Here is an 18389-nt window from a genome sequence, read left to right as displayed (position 1 = left end):
GCGCGCGCAGTGGTGCCCGCCCTGGCTCCTCCCCCGGCTCGGCTGAGGCGCTGAAACCTAAAACGTGAGAAGCCCTCGCGTTGTCGGTAACGCAGCCTTGAGCCATGGGGGTTTGCGGTGCCGGGTGTTTGTTTGTTTGTTTGGTGGTTTTGGGTTTATTTTAAAATAGTCGAGATGTGCCATTTTTAATTTGGAATGACTTGAAACATGTATCCAAATTTTAATTGCATTGCCCTACCACTTTCAAATTAAAAAAAAATAATACTCCGAATAAGAATCATAAGAAAAAAACTTTCCCTTTGGTAGTACTTTCCCTAAAGCTTGTCCCTGGGTTGGCGAGGACCCCATTGCACACATCTGGAAATGAACACAAGCTGGATGAAATAAAGCAGCAGGCGGGAGGTGCCTCGTCCTCGCTCTGGCCCTGTCAGGAGAGGGGCTGAGCGTTCTGGAGCAGAAAGGGTGGAGGGTGTTTCGGTTGAGGCCAAGCTCCGTTTTTTGTTGATACGCTTTGCTCAGGTTAAATAAACAACCAACACCAAACCACACAAATTCAACTAAAAATTATCAACGAGTTTCACGTACAGGAGTGCATAATCTGAGATGTTTGGCCTTGTTAAGGGCTGTGGCAGAAATCCAGTTATCAGAAACGCATGACGCAGTGAGTGCAATTTAGCTGTGAGGTAAGTTTTTAGTCCTGTAAAAGTACCATTATCTCTTTCCTGTCCTGGCAGTAAAACCAGAAATGTTTTATTCTAAATAAGTTTTAAAGTCTATTAAATAACAGGAAATGCAATTTATATAGGCAGATATTAATGTAAAAAGAAATATCACATTGGCAGACAAAAAAACTGTGCTGTGCTTAATGTTTTAAACATAAGTTTAAATAGTTAATGAAAGAAGATGAAAATATTAAAATGCATTTAAAAATTAGATTTGGCTTTCAGAAGAGAAACACCTTGGAAGGACCATTTTAGATATGAACTAACCCAACACGGTAATGCCAGTTATTGGTATATTTACTCACAGAAATCTGTGGATGTGTTTTAACTTTAATTGTCATGGATCTTGGCTAGCTGATAAAAACTGAGGAGAGTTTACTGAAAAAAAAGGACAAAATGTACCTGTGATGTGTTTATGAAAGGTGGGTAACTGAACCACCTCACTGTCGTGACCCAGAAAGCATATAGGCCACAAGCTGATGCATTTGCTGTATTTATCTTTATTAAGTAGTATTTTGCATGTAATTTGGAAGTTGATATTTAGTGCTTTAAATAGTAAAATACTATTTGTGAGAATAGTTTCACTTAAAAGAAGTGAAGTTTTCATTGCAGAATCCATGCCAAATATCAGATTTCCATAACAAAGGGAAAAGAACTTACAGAATGACCAAGGATTGGTTTCCAAAGCAATATATGTAGCTTAAAATAAGGTCTAGTTAGTGATTGTACAATGATAGTATTTTAAGATCTTGGTGAAGGAAGGGCAATTGCTATAGCAAATGCTACCCTGATCTTACCGTACCTGAGTAAAAAAGGAAATTTTGTACTCTTGATACTTTTGTTATCTACTATTTTGTTATCATCTCTATGTCATATAATAAATGCTAAAAGCATTAAAGTATGCTTGCATAGGTACGCATTTTGTTTTAGTTAGTGGGTATATGACTTCATAATGTTAGCATTCTAGAAATTAATTTGTTTGATTTTAGATACCATGCTGGATACTTGATAAAAAAGCCAAACAATCAATAGCTTCAACCTTATCATTTTTAATGCTGAGACTAATTCCTACCTCCAGAAAAAAATACACAAGCCTGTCTACATTCCAGTTCAGACTCAAAGCGGTTTGCATTTCCATCGCAGCCACCATACCAAAACTGAGCACAAGCATTGGCTTGTTTATCATAATACCATCTGATTGTATAGACACGGCATGGCCCTTGATCTAGCCTTAGCTTGCACCGGAGGTCCACAATACTTTCTGAAATTAAAAAAAAAAAAAAGAATAGAAACCATTCAGTTTGTAAAAGTCAGTTGTATTATATAGATTTTACCTTTAAAATTCTTACTTTGTTTTATTTTTTTCTGCTAATCTTATACAATAGTTTAAGATTAATTTTTAAAACTAAAGATGTAAATATTGAAGCCAAGTTACAAGTGCATCTTAGTAGTCAGATAAACTGTTCCTTTACTGGCATGATTCTAGTAATTCCAGAAATAATCGTATTATGGCTCCACATACAAAAAGAGCAAACAAGATGAATATGATAGTTTTGAAATACTTTTTTTTGAAATCTCATTATGTGCAACCAGTCTCATGAGCAAACTGAAATTGTAAGCCAAAGAGCTGTGAGCTAGTTGTATCTGCTGTTTTTACATCTAGTGCATCCTTCTGCTGTATGTTTTCCTTGTTGTGTGGGAGAAGAGACATAAAAATACTGAGAAGAATATAAAAATCTTGTCTTGCTTTTGTAAGATATTTGTGCTACTTATCTAATAAAACGGTAGTAATAGTGTAGTAAGTTTGAATTTTAAACTCCTACAGATACAGAGGACTCTAACATACTAATCTGGTCTCACTCACTTTAATTTATTTAATACCATGAGATAGAAATCAGTTTTCTGTGAAGTTTAATGTTGTGACTAAAATTTTGTCTTTTGCAACTGGTATCTTGTCACTTTTTTTTAACAAAAACGTTAGTTACAGAGACTGAATAAGTTGTGCCACTGTTCCCAGGAAACATGGGAACATGTTTCTATCACTCTCTTCTGTTGCTCCTATCATAATGCACTATTACTGGAACTGAAAATCCCCCAAATGATGAATGAAATACAGTTGGACATTTCATATAAAAAGAATCAGCCCTTTAAGCACTCAGCTAATTATTATACTCAAAATGACTAAACACTGTTTTTTCCTATTGCTCCTCTGAAAGAGAAATACATTCTTTCTGTCCAGTTCCAAAATCACTGTCTTTGTTTTTAATGAAGCCTCCCACCTCTGTAGATTGCCCCTCCTTGTGCTGACTGGCCCACCCTCAGTGAGCATTATGTTCTCTTTTTGATGGCCCTTAGGAGCTCCCTCCCAGGTTATAGACAACCTTACTTTTGCTTTAAGTGGAGAGGTGGGATCCCAATCTTGGGAAGACAAGAACTGCAAATAGATTTGTTATAAAATCCTGAAATGACTTCTATATCACAAACTCACAAAATCTTTGGAGAATGGAACAAAATTACTCTGATTTAAAGCCTTACTAAAATTTAGTACCGGGTGAAGAGAGAACAAAATGATAAACTAGTTATGATCTACAACCCACCAGGTCTTGGTGTGGGGCCTGCAGTTGAAAGAGATGATGTCATCATTTTACTGGATGGTGGTTGTTTAGATGACAATAACGGTAACACAGCTGCAGGTGAAAATAAGCAGAATGAGACACTGATTTTTCATCAGCCAAAAATGAAAATGAAGAAATAAATGAAAATAGAAATACCTCTAGTGTTTACTGTTAGAGTTGGCTGTTTTTCTTCAACTTGTTCCTCTTCATAGGCTTCATAGACTACAGGAGGTACGTTGGTCTGAAACAAGCATTTGATTTTTTTTCTTTTCAGATACAGTGAAGTGTTTCAAAATGAACAAGCCCTCCATGACTTAGAGATTTTCTAATGTTTTTCTTTTCCATTTACCCTGACTTCAGTGTTAAGAACCAGAATTTTAACTTCTCCTGGTTGGTTTACCAGGAAGGTTGTCATATCTAAATGTGGGATAAATATTTTTTTTTAGTTGAGCTTTACAGAAGTTTATTTAAAGACTTAAAATTATAATCTACAATTGAGTCCAATTACTGGTCTTAGACTTAATTATAACAGCGTAATTGCTTTTTAATATTGTTATGATTTACACTGTGGCACAAATATTACTGTATTAAGCACAGGAATCCTCGTAACAGTATCAGGAATAAGTTACAGCTATTAGTTAATTGCCTGCAGGCAACATAAGAGCTCTTACTCAGAACAATCAGCTCTGAGTTTTCCAAGTTAAAGTAGCTGTCCTGCAGAAAATTAAGGGAAATGATACAAATTATGTTAGGTAGCACAGAAAGAGATATACTTTAAATTTCTGCTTGTTAAAGCCTGCTGAATTTTCATACCGGAGCTAATGGTTGAGGAAGATAGCCAAGACTCAGAGGACTTTCTACTGTAGATACTCCAAGTGTTTGTGCTGCAAGTGGTTGTCTATTAACATTGTTCTTCTGAAGTATGTAATGTAAAGAACTTGGAGATACTGAATGGAAGGATCGTCCACTTGCACCATTTTCATTATGGTTGTATACTAAGGTGCCATGTTCATCTTCACAAAATTGATTGACTAATTTAGACTCCAGAGCTGTTTAAAAAAAAAAAAAGTAGAAAACTTATCATACTGAGGAATTCAATGTATTTTTAAAATGTGGATTACTTACATATATCAGTAATATACACGTAATCTAGAACTCCTTCAGATTGTTAACACGCATCTAAGATTATTCCAGACTCTTTGGAGTATGGATTTTTTGGTCACAAATTTGCCATTGTGTAAGTCCTCCATATGGTAGAAAATACAATGAACTCACATATGGGTGTTCATCTAAGCTTACTAACAATTACTAGCTGGTAGTGGGAAAACAACTGCTTATCTTGCTGATGAGAATAACCAAGTGAAAACGGGTTATTTTCCTGGGGAAGTGAACGAGTAGCATTTACGACAATGGGTTACATTCTGATTTACAGTCAGCAGATTTTCAGTGCATGAGCACTTAAGTAGCTGTTTTTCTAGACTGGGTGACATTTCCCCATTGGCATGTTGCCCCATAATGTAACACCATAGACAAAGGGGATTTGTATCTCTAGATTCCTATTACTTTTCAGCATCAAAACATATCCACAAAGATTATGCTTCTCCCCCACCCTGCCCCCTTCCGAGAAGCATGAGATACAAAGCAGAATAAAACTTCAATGAACGCACCTGAGAGGGTGTTAAAGTCATCAATGAGATACATGTGTTCTCTGTCTGGGTCTGAAGCAATCAGGTTTAGCTCACGCACAAACTCATCCTGTGTTGGATCTGAAGTATTTACGATTCCTATTGCATACATTTCGATGCTTGCTGCATGGGCCTCTCGAACAACAAGATCTAGTTTTACAGCTTCTCTCTTGTCAGTTTGGCCATCTGTTAGCACAATAGCTACTTTCCGCACCCCTGCTCGAGCACCAGAAAATCCTTCCTGGGTTGCTTTGCGGATAGCAGTTCCTGTGTAAGTGCCTTCTCCCATGTATTGCATTTTTCTAATTGCTCGCTTAACATCCTGTTGGGTTGGATACTTGTTGAGGCCAAATTCTAGCCGAACTTCTAAACTGTATAACACAAGGGCAATTCTGGTAGCATTTCTGCCTACAGTTACTCTATCTACTAAAGCAGTTACAAAGTCTTTGATAATCTCAAAATTTTCTGGTCCCACACTCTCAGAGCTGTCAATCACAAATACAAGCTCCATAGGAATTTCCTTACATTTAATACTGCAACCTACAAAGGGAAAATAAAAGAGACCCAGATCACAATGACTTGATTTGGCATGCTTTTGGAAAAGTGAAGAATGCAAATGTAAAGAATATAGAATCTGAATGTGACAATTTCCTGAGTCCTTACCACATATCTCTTTAATTAATTTAATTATATCTTCTCTCTGGATGTGGAAAAAAAAATAAAATATTTTACAACTTGCCTCTTTCAAATGAGGTATAATATTGATACTAACAAAGATTTTGTTTATAATTAATATTTGTGTCCTACAGTGACTTAGAAAAATCTAACTGTTAAACTTCCAAACTTGTCCTTGGGAATGAGTGCCACATTTTACAATGAACTATTTCATATGCATACAAGAATCAATAACCTGAAAACATGTTAACATCTCTATCTAAAACCATTAACTCCTTATTTTATAGAATGTTTTGTGATTAATTGTTTCTCATTAAAACTGAAAGGCATAAATATTTTAGCATCTGAATAATATCACATCCCTTTTAAATGTACTGGGAGCAGAGAAATAGACCTAAGTTTAGGAAGTGTAGGATTGCTTGTAGTGAACTGACATGCCAGAGCACCAATACAGAATGGAATTGGGAGTTGTCATCCCTGATGTACCTGGCCCACTCTATTACCCAGCCTTCATCAGCACAAAACCGTAAAACTGCTACCTTCAGAGCTGTCTGTTCAGAAAAATGATAGCTTCTGTGACATGTGAACAAAGTGTTTCTCAGTATTAGAGCAATCATTTGTCGTATCTTTTGAAGTGCATGACAGGATTCATCTGGCATTGAATCAGTCTTTCAAATACAACCTTTTGCTACTGTTCCTCAGCTTCCATCATAAACCATAGTAGTATTTATGTGCTCACTGACATACTTTACTGAATTTGGCTCAACTGTGGTAAAGGCTTAGCAGAAATAAAAATAAGTTTATAGCATGATAGAGCATGAAAAGTTTGGAGATCTTTTGCTCTTTAGACTCTTAAATACTTGCAAAAAACCCATCCTGCATCAAGTACACACCTGGGTGATCTAACACTAGCTGTAAAAGAACATCTAGCAGAAAAATACCTAAAGTCACCTGGAACTTTTAATTCTATTTCAGCATAAAGTAGATGAGAAAAAATCAGAAATCTTTTGAGTTTTTTTTCTATATTATATATATTGTATATATTGAGACAGCTGAGACAGCTTCTAATCTGAAAGCTCTTTCCAAAATAATTAAAAGGCTACATTTCATTTGATAGTGTTTTTTATATCTTCTTGTAATGGGATTTAAATAATGGAATTTGCTTACTGTTAGACCTTGGTTTCCCTTTGGTCCGGTTTTGCCCTGTAACAGTGAGTGGTAATTAAGCTATTGCAATTAGATAGTAACATTGTAATTCAGAATACAACTTCATCAATCCCATTATTAGAATAATATTTGACCAATAGGAAGTTAAACAAGAAAAAGTGTGCTTCTGATGCATATGCATTGCCTTATGCGTGTAGTACCTGCAACCTCCTAAGGTGGTTTATGGGAATTGGATGACCTCAAGTCTCCCACTGGATCACTGATTGTCAGTTGTCTTTCACTGCTTTCCTGGTTTTGGCTGGGATAGAGTTAATTTCCTTCTTAGCAGCTGGTTCAGTGCTGTGTTTTGGATTTACTATGAGAATCATGTTGACAACACACTGTTTTGGTTGTTGCTAAGTGGTGCTTACCCATAGTCAAGGACTTTTCAGTTTCCCATGCTCTGTCGGTGGGAGGCTGCACAAGGAGCTGGGGGAGCATGGCCAGGACAGCTGACCCGGACAGGCCAAAGGGATATCCCACAGCATGGGAGGGCACACTCGGGACAGGAACTGGGAGAGTCGGCTGGGAGGGGCCGATCACTGCTTGGAGATGGGCTGGGCATCCATCAGCAGGTGGTGAGCAATCTTATTGGGCATCACCTGGCTTTTTTATGATTATGACTATGATTATCCTTGGTTCAATTATTAGACTGGTTTATATCCACCTGTGAGTCTTCTGCTTGCTTAGGTTTTTTTTCCTTTTTTTTTTCTGATTTTCCTCCCCATCATACCAGTCCTGTGAGGTAGATAATCAAGTGGCTGTGAAGTGTTTAGTTGCTGGTTGGGGTTAAACCAGGACAACTGCCTTAAGGAAGAAAACACATCCATGTGGCAAGTGGGGTATTAATCAAGTAAATGTCTGTGCTTTCAAAATTTTTTAATAGTTTCAGTTTCTTAAGTGTTTCAGATTATATGGATTATATGTAATTAAACAGAAAGAAGAACACACAATCCAGCTTTGTTTTTGAGTGGTTAAAGAAAGCATCTGTAATAAACCTGAGTTACTCACAGGTTCTCCAGGTAAACCAGGGTCACCCACATCACCTTTTTCTCCTTTTTTCCCCTTGTCACCTGTAGCTCCTCGATCTCCCTTTAAAACCATGGTGGTAAGCAGACAGAAGGTGAAAGTCAGTTTTTGTTACACTTTTCAAATTTCTCTCTAGTAGCCTTTGTTGAATGCACATTAAACTTGTGACACAAGTTAGAAATCTTCGTTAGAGATTATTTAAATAAATTGGTACTTTGTGAACTTTGTTAATAACTTGTAGTTTTGGCTAAGCATTTTTATGGGAAAAAATACCTGAAGTGGTTTGAACAGTGAAGTATCTCAAACAACTACATTCAGACTGAGAGGTATAATGGGATATTGCATGATGGAAATTATTATCTGTGCCTTAGAAAAATAAGATAACACTAGGGAAATAGAAAAGAAATCCAAGGGTGTCATTGGAATGAATAATGGGAATATCACTCTGAGAAACCTTTTGGCCCAGAAAAGGTGTTTGGCATAGCAAAGAAATGTATTAGTGCTTCTTGGTTTCATTTTTAGTAGACTATGGGACTTTGTGCAGCCTTTTGGAGCCATTGTGATCACATCTAAAAACTGATTCCAACCTACCATTCTCTTTTTCTTAACACTGATGTAGTCCCAAAATTTTGCATAGCAGGTAGGTGAAAGACAGTGATATTAAATCCAATATTTTAATAAAAAAATAATAATATAACTTCTAATAACAATAAAACTTCCAATAATAGTATAATCTTCTAGTGTCTGGGGCTCCCTTTACATGGAATTCACATGCCTCGTGAGTACTGACTGTAAAAGGGCATTTTGAGTGTGTTGGCTTCCATCTAGAGCATTATCTCACTATTATCTCTGATTTAGATATCGTACCTTCTCTCCCAGAAGCCCATCTCCAGGGGGGCCTCGTGGTCCTGGCATTCCTTGAATACCTTGTTCCCCCTAATGATAATCCAGGTAGTGGTATTAACCCTTTGTAATCATCATCACACAGTAATTTAAAATGTTCAAAGAGAAACTTTTCAAACTGCATTTTAACAAGCATCTTGAGGCACTTGAGGCAATTTAGTGGCTAACTTATATTTCTCAAATACTTCTTCTGTATAAAGAATACAATTATGAAAACCCACATGATCATTATTGGATTTAATTTTAATTTGATTGTAATTTTATTTTTTTCCCTCTTTACATCATATTTTATTCCTTCTCATTCTGCCTTTCTTACCTCTATCTTTTGAGTCTGTCTCATCTGACCGATGCTTTGGATAAAAGGGCATATTACAAAGAAAAATTAATAGTACACACAGATTGAGAAGGGAGGCTTTTTCTCTACTAAATAGAGTGGTAGTACACATAACTAATTCAGACTGTTTCTGCAAGCATGAGAGTTGAGGGAGTGGTATTTTAAATTTTGTAAAGGTATCTTTAACTGGTAAAAGTTCATTCTTCCTTTCTCAACACACACATACTTGGACTAGTTTGCAGTGGTAGACAGAACATACTTTGCAGGTGCTCACATTATCCTTCTCATTTTCTAGCCTTAGGCCTTAGGCTCTCTTCATATAAGAAACAATGTGAAATCTCCTTAACAGTGTGATGGTCAGATTGACCACTCAACACAGGTTAAATATTGAAGACAGTGAGTGTTTTTACCTTAGTTCCTTGAACACCTTCACCAGGAGGTCCCATAGAGCCAGGTGGCCCTGGGCGTCCTATGGTTCCCTAGAGAATGTTAATAATAAAAATACACAATAAATTGTTATACCACTGTGTAATTTCTTGTTCTTCCTCTACCAAAGATGTGTTTTTATAAGTAGTGGGAATAAGATTGCTCTAGCTGAGGAGTCTTTTTGGCCTTTATTAGATTTTAATAATATAATTTATACTTCAAAGGAGTCACTTGGCTTAATACTTAGTGAACACAAATCTCCTTGCTGGTAGAGATATATGCTGCATTGAAGGATGGATTGAATTGGTGGGACATTGGGGACTGAATTAAAATTTAATAGAAGAATTATTACTGGTTTTTATTACTTTATTACTGGCTTTTTTTTTAATCTTTTACCACCATTACACAGTAAGGCCTATATATACACATACTAATGTGGCATTGCAAATAAACACTAGTTGCTAATTTAAAAGCTAGTTTTCAATAGAACTCTAGATAAAATGTTCCCATTCCATGTTACTCACAGGAAGCAACCAAAACCCGCATAATACATAGTAATTTTATGTCCATACTGCTGTTCTAGTATCTCTGCATGAAACTCAGTGTCCTCATTTGTAAGGATCCCATGCTCATGTCATTCCTTTGGACTAGTACTGCCTGAGGAGGTGCTTCACCACTGCTTTTCTCTGGACCCCACCTTCCTGCCAGTGGGAACTGAATCTCAGGGACCAATGAGCCACAATGTGCAGGTAACTCATGTTGCATAATCTTTGCATTTGGCATTGTTGAGTTCCTTTATATTTACATTCAAACCAGTTCTTTTGTATTCAGTAGATTTTTAAGACAGCTGTAGGAGCGTGAGAGTTTCCAATTTGGGAGGTTTCACAGTGAAAATTGCTTTTTATAGTTACAGTTATTTTTGGGCCTTTGTCATGGTTTCAAAATAATTACAAAAAATAATCCTTTTTGCAGGGTCATACTCATCATCATATGATCCTCATACTGGTTATTAGATGATTGTTTGATTTATACAGTAAAAAAGAGGAATTCATCCCAGAAGAACTCAACAGTAGTGCCTATGGCTGTAACAATAGTATAGGCAAGATATACTAAGTGGTTGCCCAGCCCTTAATTTTGACCAATGCTGAGTCTGAAGAAATGTTTTCCATTCAGTTGCAGCTATTGTCTGCAGGAGCTAAATGTTTTTCACTGATCTTCACTGCAAGGTTATCACCTTATAATTTGTTATATGCAACCACAAGGACGTTATGGTTTATGGCTAGTCACCAGAAATATTTTTGATTTTCTAAAAAATAAAGATTATTTGTTAGATTAGGTGTTTCCAGTTTTCTGAAGACAGAAAACAGGTAGATGTCTATGCATAATCACACATTTGTATAGTATACTTTTTCCTCCTGATTTAGAAATTAGACAAAGAGAGACATAATTGTTTAAATCTCTTACTTTTGGTCCTGGCAGGCCTCTTCCTAGGGGTCCAGGGGGGCCAACTGGTCCTCTACTGCCAGGATCACCCTGAAAGCCAATACTTTAAGAAATAAGTAATGAATACCAAAGTTTAATTTATCTCTAGCATCTGTTATACCCAAATGGGACAGAGAGAACTATTGAACTGCACTGTGCAAGTCCAAACAATGCTAACCCAACTATATTGCTGGCAGGGCAAGAAGGTTATTTAGGATAAACAGTGGCTAGTAGTCTAAACATATTCAAGTCAATTATGCACATTTACACAGGAATTACAATTCCCATAATATAAAATGAACTCTAGATTCCCCAAACCAAATAAACCCCAGCAAACCTAAACCAAAAAAGGTCTACCTTTTATATACTGAGAAGAAAGTTAAAGCTGGGTTAAATAGGTATTCTGACTATGACCTATAAGTAGGAATTTGATCTCTATGAGATAGACTATACACAAGCATTTGCTTTTCTAGAAGTTAAAGTCTGTACCTTAGGTCCTGGTAGTCCAACTCCATCTGGACCTTGTTCACCAGGAATCCCAGGGAGGCCTGGCAATCCCTGACATTGTATGCACAGACAGAATATAAATTTAATTTACAGCTACATTGACTTTGTGCATTTGTTAATATCTACATGTTAGTATCTTGACTATATTGTCTCTTAATGGGATCACTGTGACCTACAGATGGTTAAACTTTACTCTGATATGCAAGAAGTAGTGTCAGGATCATTTGCATGTGTGTTGCATGTCATGCAGGGGATTGAATGTGTTTGAAGGTAGAGGAGTCTAATCTGGAGAGGCAGTTGCAGAAGCAGTTCTTCATTAGGTTGCACAAAAATATCAGAAAGTATTATAAATCAGTTTACAATTTCCATGTTGATATTTGTTAATTTTTGTTCGTCACTGTGGCAAATGCAAGCGCTTTTGCTGTTGTCTTTAGCACAGGCAAATGCAATTATGTGTGATCCAAACTCCCTGACTGTAGCCAGCGATCCTTCTGAGACTTCCTTGCTGCAGCAGGGGTGGTGCAGCACGCTCATGAGCAGACTGCATATATGAGGCCGTGTCGCACATATGTGCAGGGAAGGGAGAGGAAGGAGCCTTTTCTCTTTGTATCCTTTTTGTAGGGATTAGTTATATCTACCAATAAAGGCCTCTGTAAAGAGTAGTACTGGCTCTTTGCACACCAGTTGCTTTTTCAGTGGTTCTGGGATGTGTATGGACCTGGCTGCTTAGTTAGATTGTATTTTCCTGTTTGGGAATAAATTTTGTATGGTTGGGCAGAAGACGGGACCCTACATGAAGATTTTGAGGGAACTGATTGAAACATCAGTCATACTTTGGATAAAAGAACCTACTTGGAATATGTTACAGTGTGTAATCAAGAGAAATGGAGGACAGGGATGATCTTGTGCTATTTCAGAGGGAGATTTAATTTTCTTCTGTGCTGAAGTGCATTTCCACAGTTGAGGAGTTTTAGGCTTTTTAGGCTTTTAGACCAGCAAATCTTTCCTAGCATGTCACACATGGAGGATAATCCCTTAGGTGTAGCACTTATTTCTTCCCAATTCACATAAAATAAAAATCTATAAACTTACAGGTGGGCCAGGATAACCATCTCCTTTTTGTCCAAAGGGCCCAGGGGGTCCTGGAAGGCCTTGGTCACCCTGATGAAGGCAGGAAAAACAGCTAAGTGAATGCCAAGACAATTGCTAGCAGGAAATTATCCATTAAAGTTAAACTCACTTTGCAAATATACTGTAATTTGATTTTATCTCTCTGTTTATCGGCTCATGTATTTTACTATGTGAATTATTATTTTAGGTTTATTTAATCCTAGATTAAGCCAGTGACATTTAATAGTCCTCATGATTTACAGGACCTTTCACTCCTAAGTCACTAATTTTAATATTTTTCAACAGCTCTGTTGTCATTTGTGGCCTACATATAAGAAGTAATTACTTTAGTTGCATTCTCCATATATTTATCATCATTTGTTCTAGGCTCTATTTTCCTGTAATGCTGTGGAACCTCATGAAACCTTTTGAGTGTAACAGGATCTTCCTATGGGAAATGTACAACTAAACTCCTTTCATGGATCAGACAGCTGGAGTATCTCAGGAACAGATTTACCAAGAAAACTCAGAGGACCCTAACCCTCCCAGCCACACTGGGGGGTGCAGTGAGTTGCTCAGTTGCAATAGAATGGATGATCAAGATTGCATTTGTTCCTGTAGCTACCCAAAATATGGGCATTTAAAACAGTGGCAAGAAAAGACCCATGCAAAAATAATTCAAAAAAATTAGACTGTAAAACACTTTACCCTGTATGGCTTTACCTTGTATGGTTGTGTGTCTAAGAACTAAGCAAAAGCAGAACAACTAATGCTGGCAGAGACAGCAAGAAGTGAAGATTGTAGTCACAGAAACATGCAGTATTGCCCAATTGAAAGTTTTACAGGGGCTTAAGGCTGAGGAAGAGAGACTTGCAGCTCTGAGCAAAGGGTATGCTTCCAGTTGATTAATTCCTGTTAGATTCCTCAGAAATGAAGACAACATGAAGTTCTCTGAATTGACTGGACTATACCAGAAAATTATGTGATTCCATCAGCATAAGCTCCTCCTGATGAAAATAAATGTAAAAATCTTGAAAACCATTGACTGATCAAAAAAGGATAGAGATTGTCATGTTTCTCATGAACATGTTTCTGTTACTCTGTTCAATTCACTCAAAGAACAAGGGATTAGGGATGTATACAAAAGTACTGTCAACCTCACTAATAAAAAACAGGTAGGGGAGGGACAGGCAGGATCCAATATATTTGGAGAAATGCAGGTTTGTATGTCCTGAGTTTATTTGTCTGCAGACAAAATCTTTCCTGGAATGAAGTGTGGCTTATGAAAGTTGAATCTAGGTACCACTGAGGCAGTACTGGAAAAGTGATAGATGAAAGCCATTAGAGATTAGCTACATATTCATGTTCTTACTCTATTACCCTGTGTCAAAGTTATGAATGATGCAAAGGAGCATGGCTGAGAAAAATTAACTACATGCTAATTAATATGTAGGCTGTTGTAAGCAGGGTTAATCGTGTGTTGCCTCTGAATTCACTCCTCATCAGTTAGAAACAATCATTCTTTTCCTGGTTCTCTGCCATCTGAAAGCCGACAGTTCACAGACTCTGGAGGATTGACCATCCATGGTTTTCCAGCTCTGCAAATCTTTATACTCTGCCAGAGTATACTCTGCCACACATTAAGAACTGTGGAACATTTCAGTGGAACACTGTGGCCATCCTAGATTTGTTTTCACTTCACTGAAATCCTCCTGCCTTATTTTACAGTTGTATCAGAAATTAGTTTAACAATTTAGGAGCTACCTTTGCCCCAGGAAGCCCAAAACCTGGTTCTCCAATTGGTCCAGCAAGACCAGGTAACCCAATTTCACCCTGCAATGAAGAAAATAAATTCTCTAGTTACATATCTTATTAAACACCACAGGCCGTGGGTTTCTTTTATACAAATTCATATATAATGAACATAACAGCTAATTTTATTTGTTGCTATTGCTAACATTAAACACCAAAAGCATAAATAAAATGAAAGAATAAATAGAACAAAAATACAAAGAATAAACAAAAGCGTTTTGCTATCCAAGGTTATTCAAAATAAAGAAATGAACAAAGGTAGGCCACATCTCAAGCTGCCATACAATTAATACCAGGGCACAGTGGTAACTAGACTGGATACAATCCACAACTCTGTTCATAGGAAAGAAGAAGTTTTAGTTGACTTCATAAGGCTGGAATTGTTTACACAAATATTAACATAGCCCACTTCAATTTTCACCCTGGGTTTCTAAGCACTTGGAGATGGAATGTGGATGGTACCTTTGGTCCAGGCACAGATCTTCCAGGAGGGCCTGGCATTCCAAGACGTCCTGGTGTACCAGGCTCCCCCTATAGAGAAGGTAGGAGAGAAAAACAATGGATTTTTCTGAAAGTGAGCATGACCATCGCATAGAGAAAACATTTATACAACAATTTACATTTAATTCCATTAAAATTCTGTTAGTATTTCTAATAAGCTATTGTATGCAGAGATCAGTCTAACTATTTGGAGAACTAACAACCATATTCTGTTTTCTCTATAGAAATGAGATTCTTCTCACTCACTGAACAAACATGTTTTTAGAAGTCCTTTTCTTAGTGTATTCAAGACTTGGTCCACCACATACAGTGCTCAAGACTTCCTGCCCTATCTGTGTAGGTATACTGAAAACATATATATATTTCTGTTAGAGTAGATTTTTTAAAATGTTTCTTTCAGTGTACTTTTTTACTTCTTTCTCATTTTATTTTTGTGGAAATACTCTTGTGTGTAAAAATAGCGAAAGAACAAGAAACCAGAGGAGAAACCTGGAGTAGCTCTTTTCTCACCTTCAGTAAGTTCTGAGTATTTTAACAGAAACTACAAATCCATAAAAGAATATCAGCCATTAGTCAGTGTAAGGTCTAATAAAGTCCTGTCATGTATTTGTATGCCATACACCATACTATCTTCTCAAATATTTCAGTATAAAAATATCAGTATATACCTTTACTTCTTCCAAACCAACAGGGAAGCAATATGGTAAATGCAAAGGTTTTTAAAAAATACTATTAGATGTTGATAGGGTTCATGGTGATTCTTGTTAAGAGAAGCCTTTGCTGAACTTTTCTGAAATTATATTTTATGAAACAAGTTCATTCTGGAACAGTTGTTTCTGAGATCTAGAACAACGTACAGCTTTGGGAGTCTATTTTACATGTATAACATAGTAATAAACTCACTTTAGCTCCAACAGGTCCAGGCACTCCTGTTGGTCCTGTTAATCCACGTATTCCTCTCTGTCCTTGATCTCCCTAGAAAAATGGAAAATATATGTCACAAATGCCAACTAATTTAAGAATGTGCTAACTGAAATCTATTGTAAATGTCAGTGAAAGATAGCGAACTTCTATTTGTAGGTGGTGCACATGAGCTCTTCCTATTGCCTTCATTGTAAAGTCAGTTAATTCTGCTCAATAATTGTCCTGTTTTGTATTTGTACAATTAAAATGACATAGATTTAATCTGAAATTAAATAAACCAGTTTACCACAGAATACTATGAGAAAAATAAAAGCCAAAAGGAATATTAAAGGAAGAAAAATAATCAAAACAGGAAAATATAATTCACTTGCTAGTACTGTTTTTTTAATTTGAAGGCAAATAGGGCCAATCAACTGATCACAATGCCCTGTCTGACTGACCAGGAAAGTTTAGAATAGTGTAAAGTTCTAAAGATAATCTGCTGCTCAAGCATATTACTAGGCAGTAATAATTACAACAAAATGAAACAACTATGAGTCCAGAATAATATTTGTTTTTGTTACTTATATTAGACGAAAAAAAGAGAGGTCTTTGACAACCCTATTCCTGGACATTACAATTTTCAATGACACCTTCAGTAAGAAATCCTCACCTTTTCCCCCTGTATTCCAATTCCTGGAGCACCTTCAGGACCTCTAAGACCAGGCAACCCTGGTTCACCCTTGAATAGAAAAATCAAAGGAGCACTGCATGTACAATGATGCGAGATAAATTTTGTATTCCCTTGAATAAATTCATTAAAACCATAGACCTTTCCAAATCAATGACAAAACTCCCAGTGATGTCAGGTGTATCCAGAGTTTTTTTTCCCATATTCAGAAGCAAGCACTGTACAACTCCATGTGGAATCCATGAAATAGCACATTTCCTTAGTGACAGCTGAACACTCTGAGTGTATAACCTTAAATAATGGGGTTCCTGAGTCTAGGAAAAAACACGGTCAGAAGGCCATGAAAGCTTGTCCATAGCTATTTTAGTGGTTTCCCTTCTGAGCTGCAGGGCATTTAATGAATTGCAAAAAACATACAATATTAAACAAAGTAAGGCAATGCCCCACCCCAAAAATTAGAAAAGGTGAAATTCTTCCTACAAAAGTATATTAGAAAGAGATTTGTTTTTCTGAAAAATGTGGTACTTTTCCCCTTGTCCATGGACACTCTCTCTTCTAGATTTTGGTGTTAGCACAGTAAGAACAGTAGCAATGTTTGGGGTGAAGCAGATAGACTGCAGAGAGAGATAAACTAACCTTTTGTCCAGGGGCTCCATCTTCTCCTGGAAGACCAGGCAGACCTGCCAGTCCTGAAGACCCTGGATCACCCTGACATCAGTAAAAAGTAAGTTCTTCTATTAAATTCAAACTTGGTACTATTCCTTCTCTGAATTAAGGAAATCTATTTAATTTTTTCCTAAACTCCATATTTGTAGAAAACATTTATGCATATGAACTGAAGTCTTATCTTTTTCTTACCACTTGGTACTGTCCTACTGTCTGATTGTTTTGAACTGTGCATTTTATCTATGCAATACAAATTATTAGGTATTAATGATTCAGCTTATTCTTAATAATGCCATCATTTCATTAAGTGGCAGCATTTGAAGTAAACATCAGATAGAACTGACTGTGACTCAGTGACATCTTGTTGATGAATATCAATGCAAATCAATTCATGTCAGTGGAATTATCATGGCCCTATTTATGTAAGAATCGAGAGCCTGACCTGGTTTTAGATGAAATGGGATAATTTGGGGTCAAATGGGTTCAATCAGCATTACTGTATTTTGTGAAATTAAAGAGAAAAATTGAATAATGTCTTTTCTTTTCCAGCCCCTGTCACAAATCTCTAACAAACAAGAGCAACATCAGGACAGCCTTGTGCCTTTCCAGTGTCACAAAATTACTTTTTCATCCATCCCATATTCTATGTTAATCTGGCTGTTAATGACATAGGGACTGGTTACTATCTTGAGCACTTCAGCACAGCTTCCTCTCCTCTTAGAAATTCAATTGTTCTTTCTGTCCACCAGCACAGCTTGTTTCTTGTATGAAGGTGTGAGGATGTAGCTGCTCTGTTTCCATCATATTCTGTGTGAAAAGGGAAGGAGCAGCACAATAACCACTGTTCAGGGCTTTTTTTCACCTCTCTGGCTACAGCACAGCTTATACCTGGGACTGTGAGTTCTGGCAACAATTTAATATTCTGGATGGTTTACTGGACAGAGCTCTAGGTGAGCTGTGTGCAACGATGACTTGAGCACGAGCCAGGCAGGTGAAAATTTCCAGTCACCATAAGTCTTACTACATTTTTACAGAACAGATTTTATTTCTAAACCTGTTTTTATGTGGCTTCAGAAAGGATACTCAGGAAATATAAATTTATAATCCAAATGAATAAATAGA

General features: G+C 36.8%; 1 protein-coding gene across 1 annotated transcript in view; it reads right to left on the bottom strand.

The window, feature by feature from the left end:
- Positions 1-314: 314 nt before the first annotated feature.
- Positions 315-18389, bottom strand: part of LOC102105789 (uncharacterized) — a 33267-nt gene continuing 15192 nt past the window's right edge. Inside the window, exons 17-35 of the mRNA XM_088058642.1 lie at positions 17238-17309; positions 16584-16652; positions 15911-15982; positions 14969-15037; positions 14459-14527; positions 12677-12745; positions 11567-11635; positions 11060-11128; positions 9580-9648; positions 8800-8868; positions 7915-7995; positions 6865-6900; positions 5686-5722; positions 5005-5562; positions 4151-4386; positions 3494-3578; positions 3320-3409; positions 1795-1983; positions 315-448 (exon numbers count right to left, since the gene is read on the bottom strand). Of these exons, the coding sequence (XP_087914768.1) occupies positions 315-448; positions 1795-1983; positions 3320-3409; positions 3494-3578; positions 4151-4386; positions 5005-5562; positions 5686-5722; positions 6865-6900; positions 7915-7995; positions 8800-8868; positions 9580-9648; positions 11060-11128; positions 11567-11635; positions 12677-12745; positions 14459-14527; positions 14969-15037; positions 15911-15982; positions 16584-16652; positions 17238-17309 (2142 nt within the window). The remainder of the gene's footprint in view (positions 449-1794; positions 1984-3319; positions 3410-3493; positions 3579-4150; positions 4387-5004; positions 5563-5685; positions 5723-6864; positions 6901-7914; positions 7996-8799; positions 8869-9579; positions 9649-11059; positions 11129-11566; positions 11636-12676; positions 12746-14458; positions 14528-14968; positions 15038-15910; positions 15983-16583; positions 16653-17237; positions 17310-18389) is intronic.

This window comes from Pseudopodoces humilis, chromosome 8 (genome assembly GCF_049639895.1).
Source record: "Pseudopodoces humilis isolate 2021_Gansu_Grassland_sample_001 chromosome 8, ASM4963989v1, whole genome shotgun sequence".
NCBI lineage: Eukaryota > Metazoa > Chordata > Aves > Passeriformes > Paridae > Pseudopodoces > Pseudopodoces humilis.
Note: the sequence above shows the minus strand (reverse complement) of the source record. Positions and strands in the feature narration are given on the sequence as shown.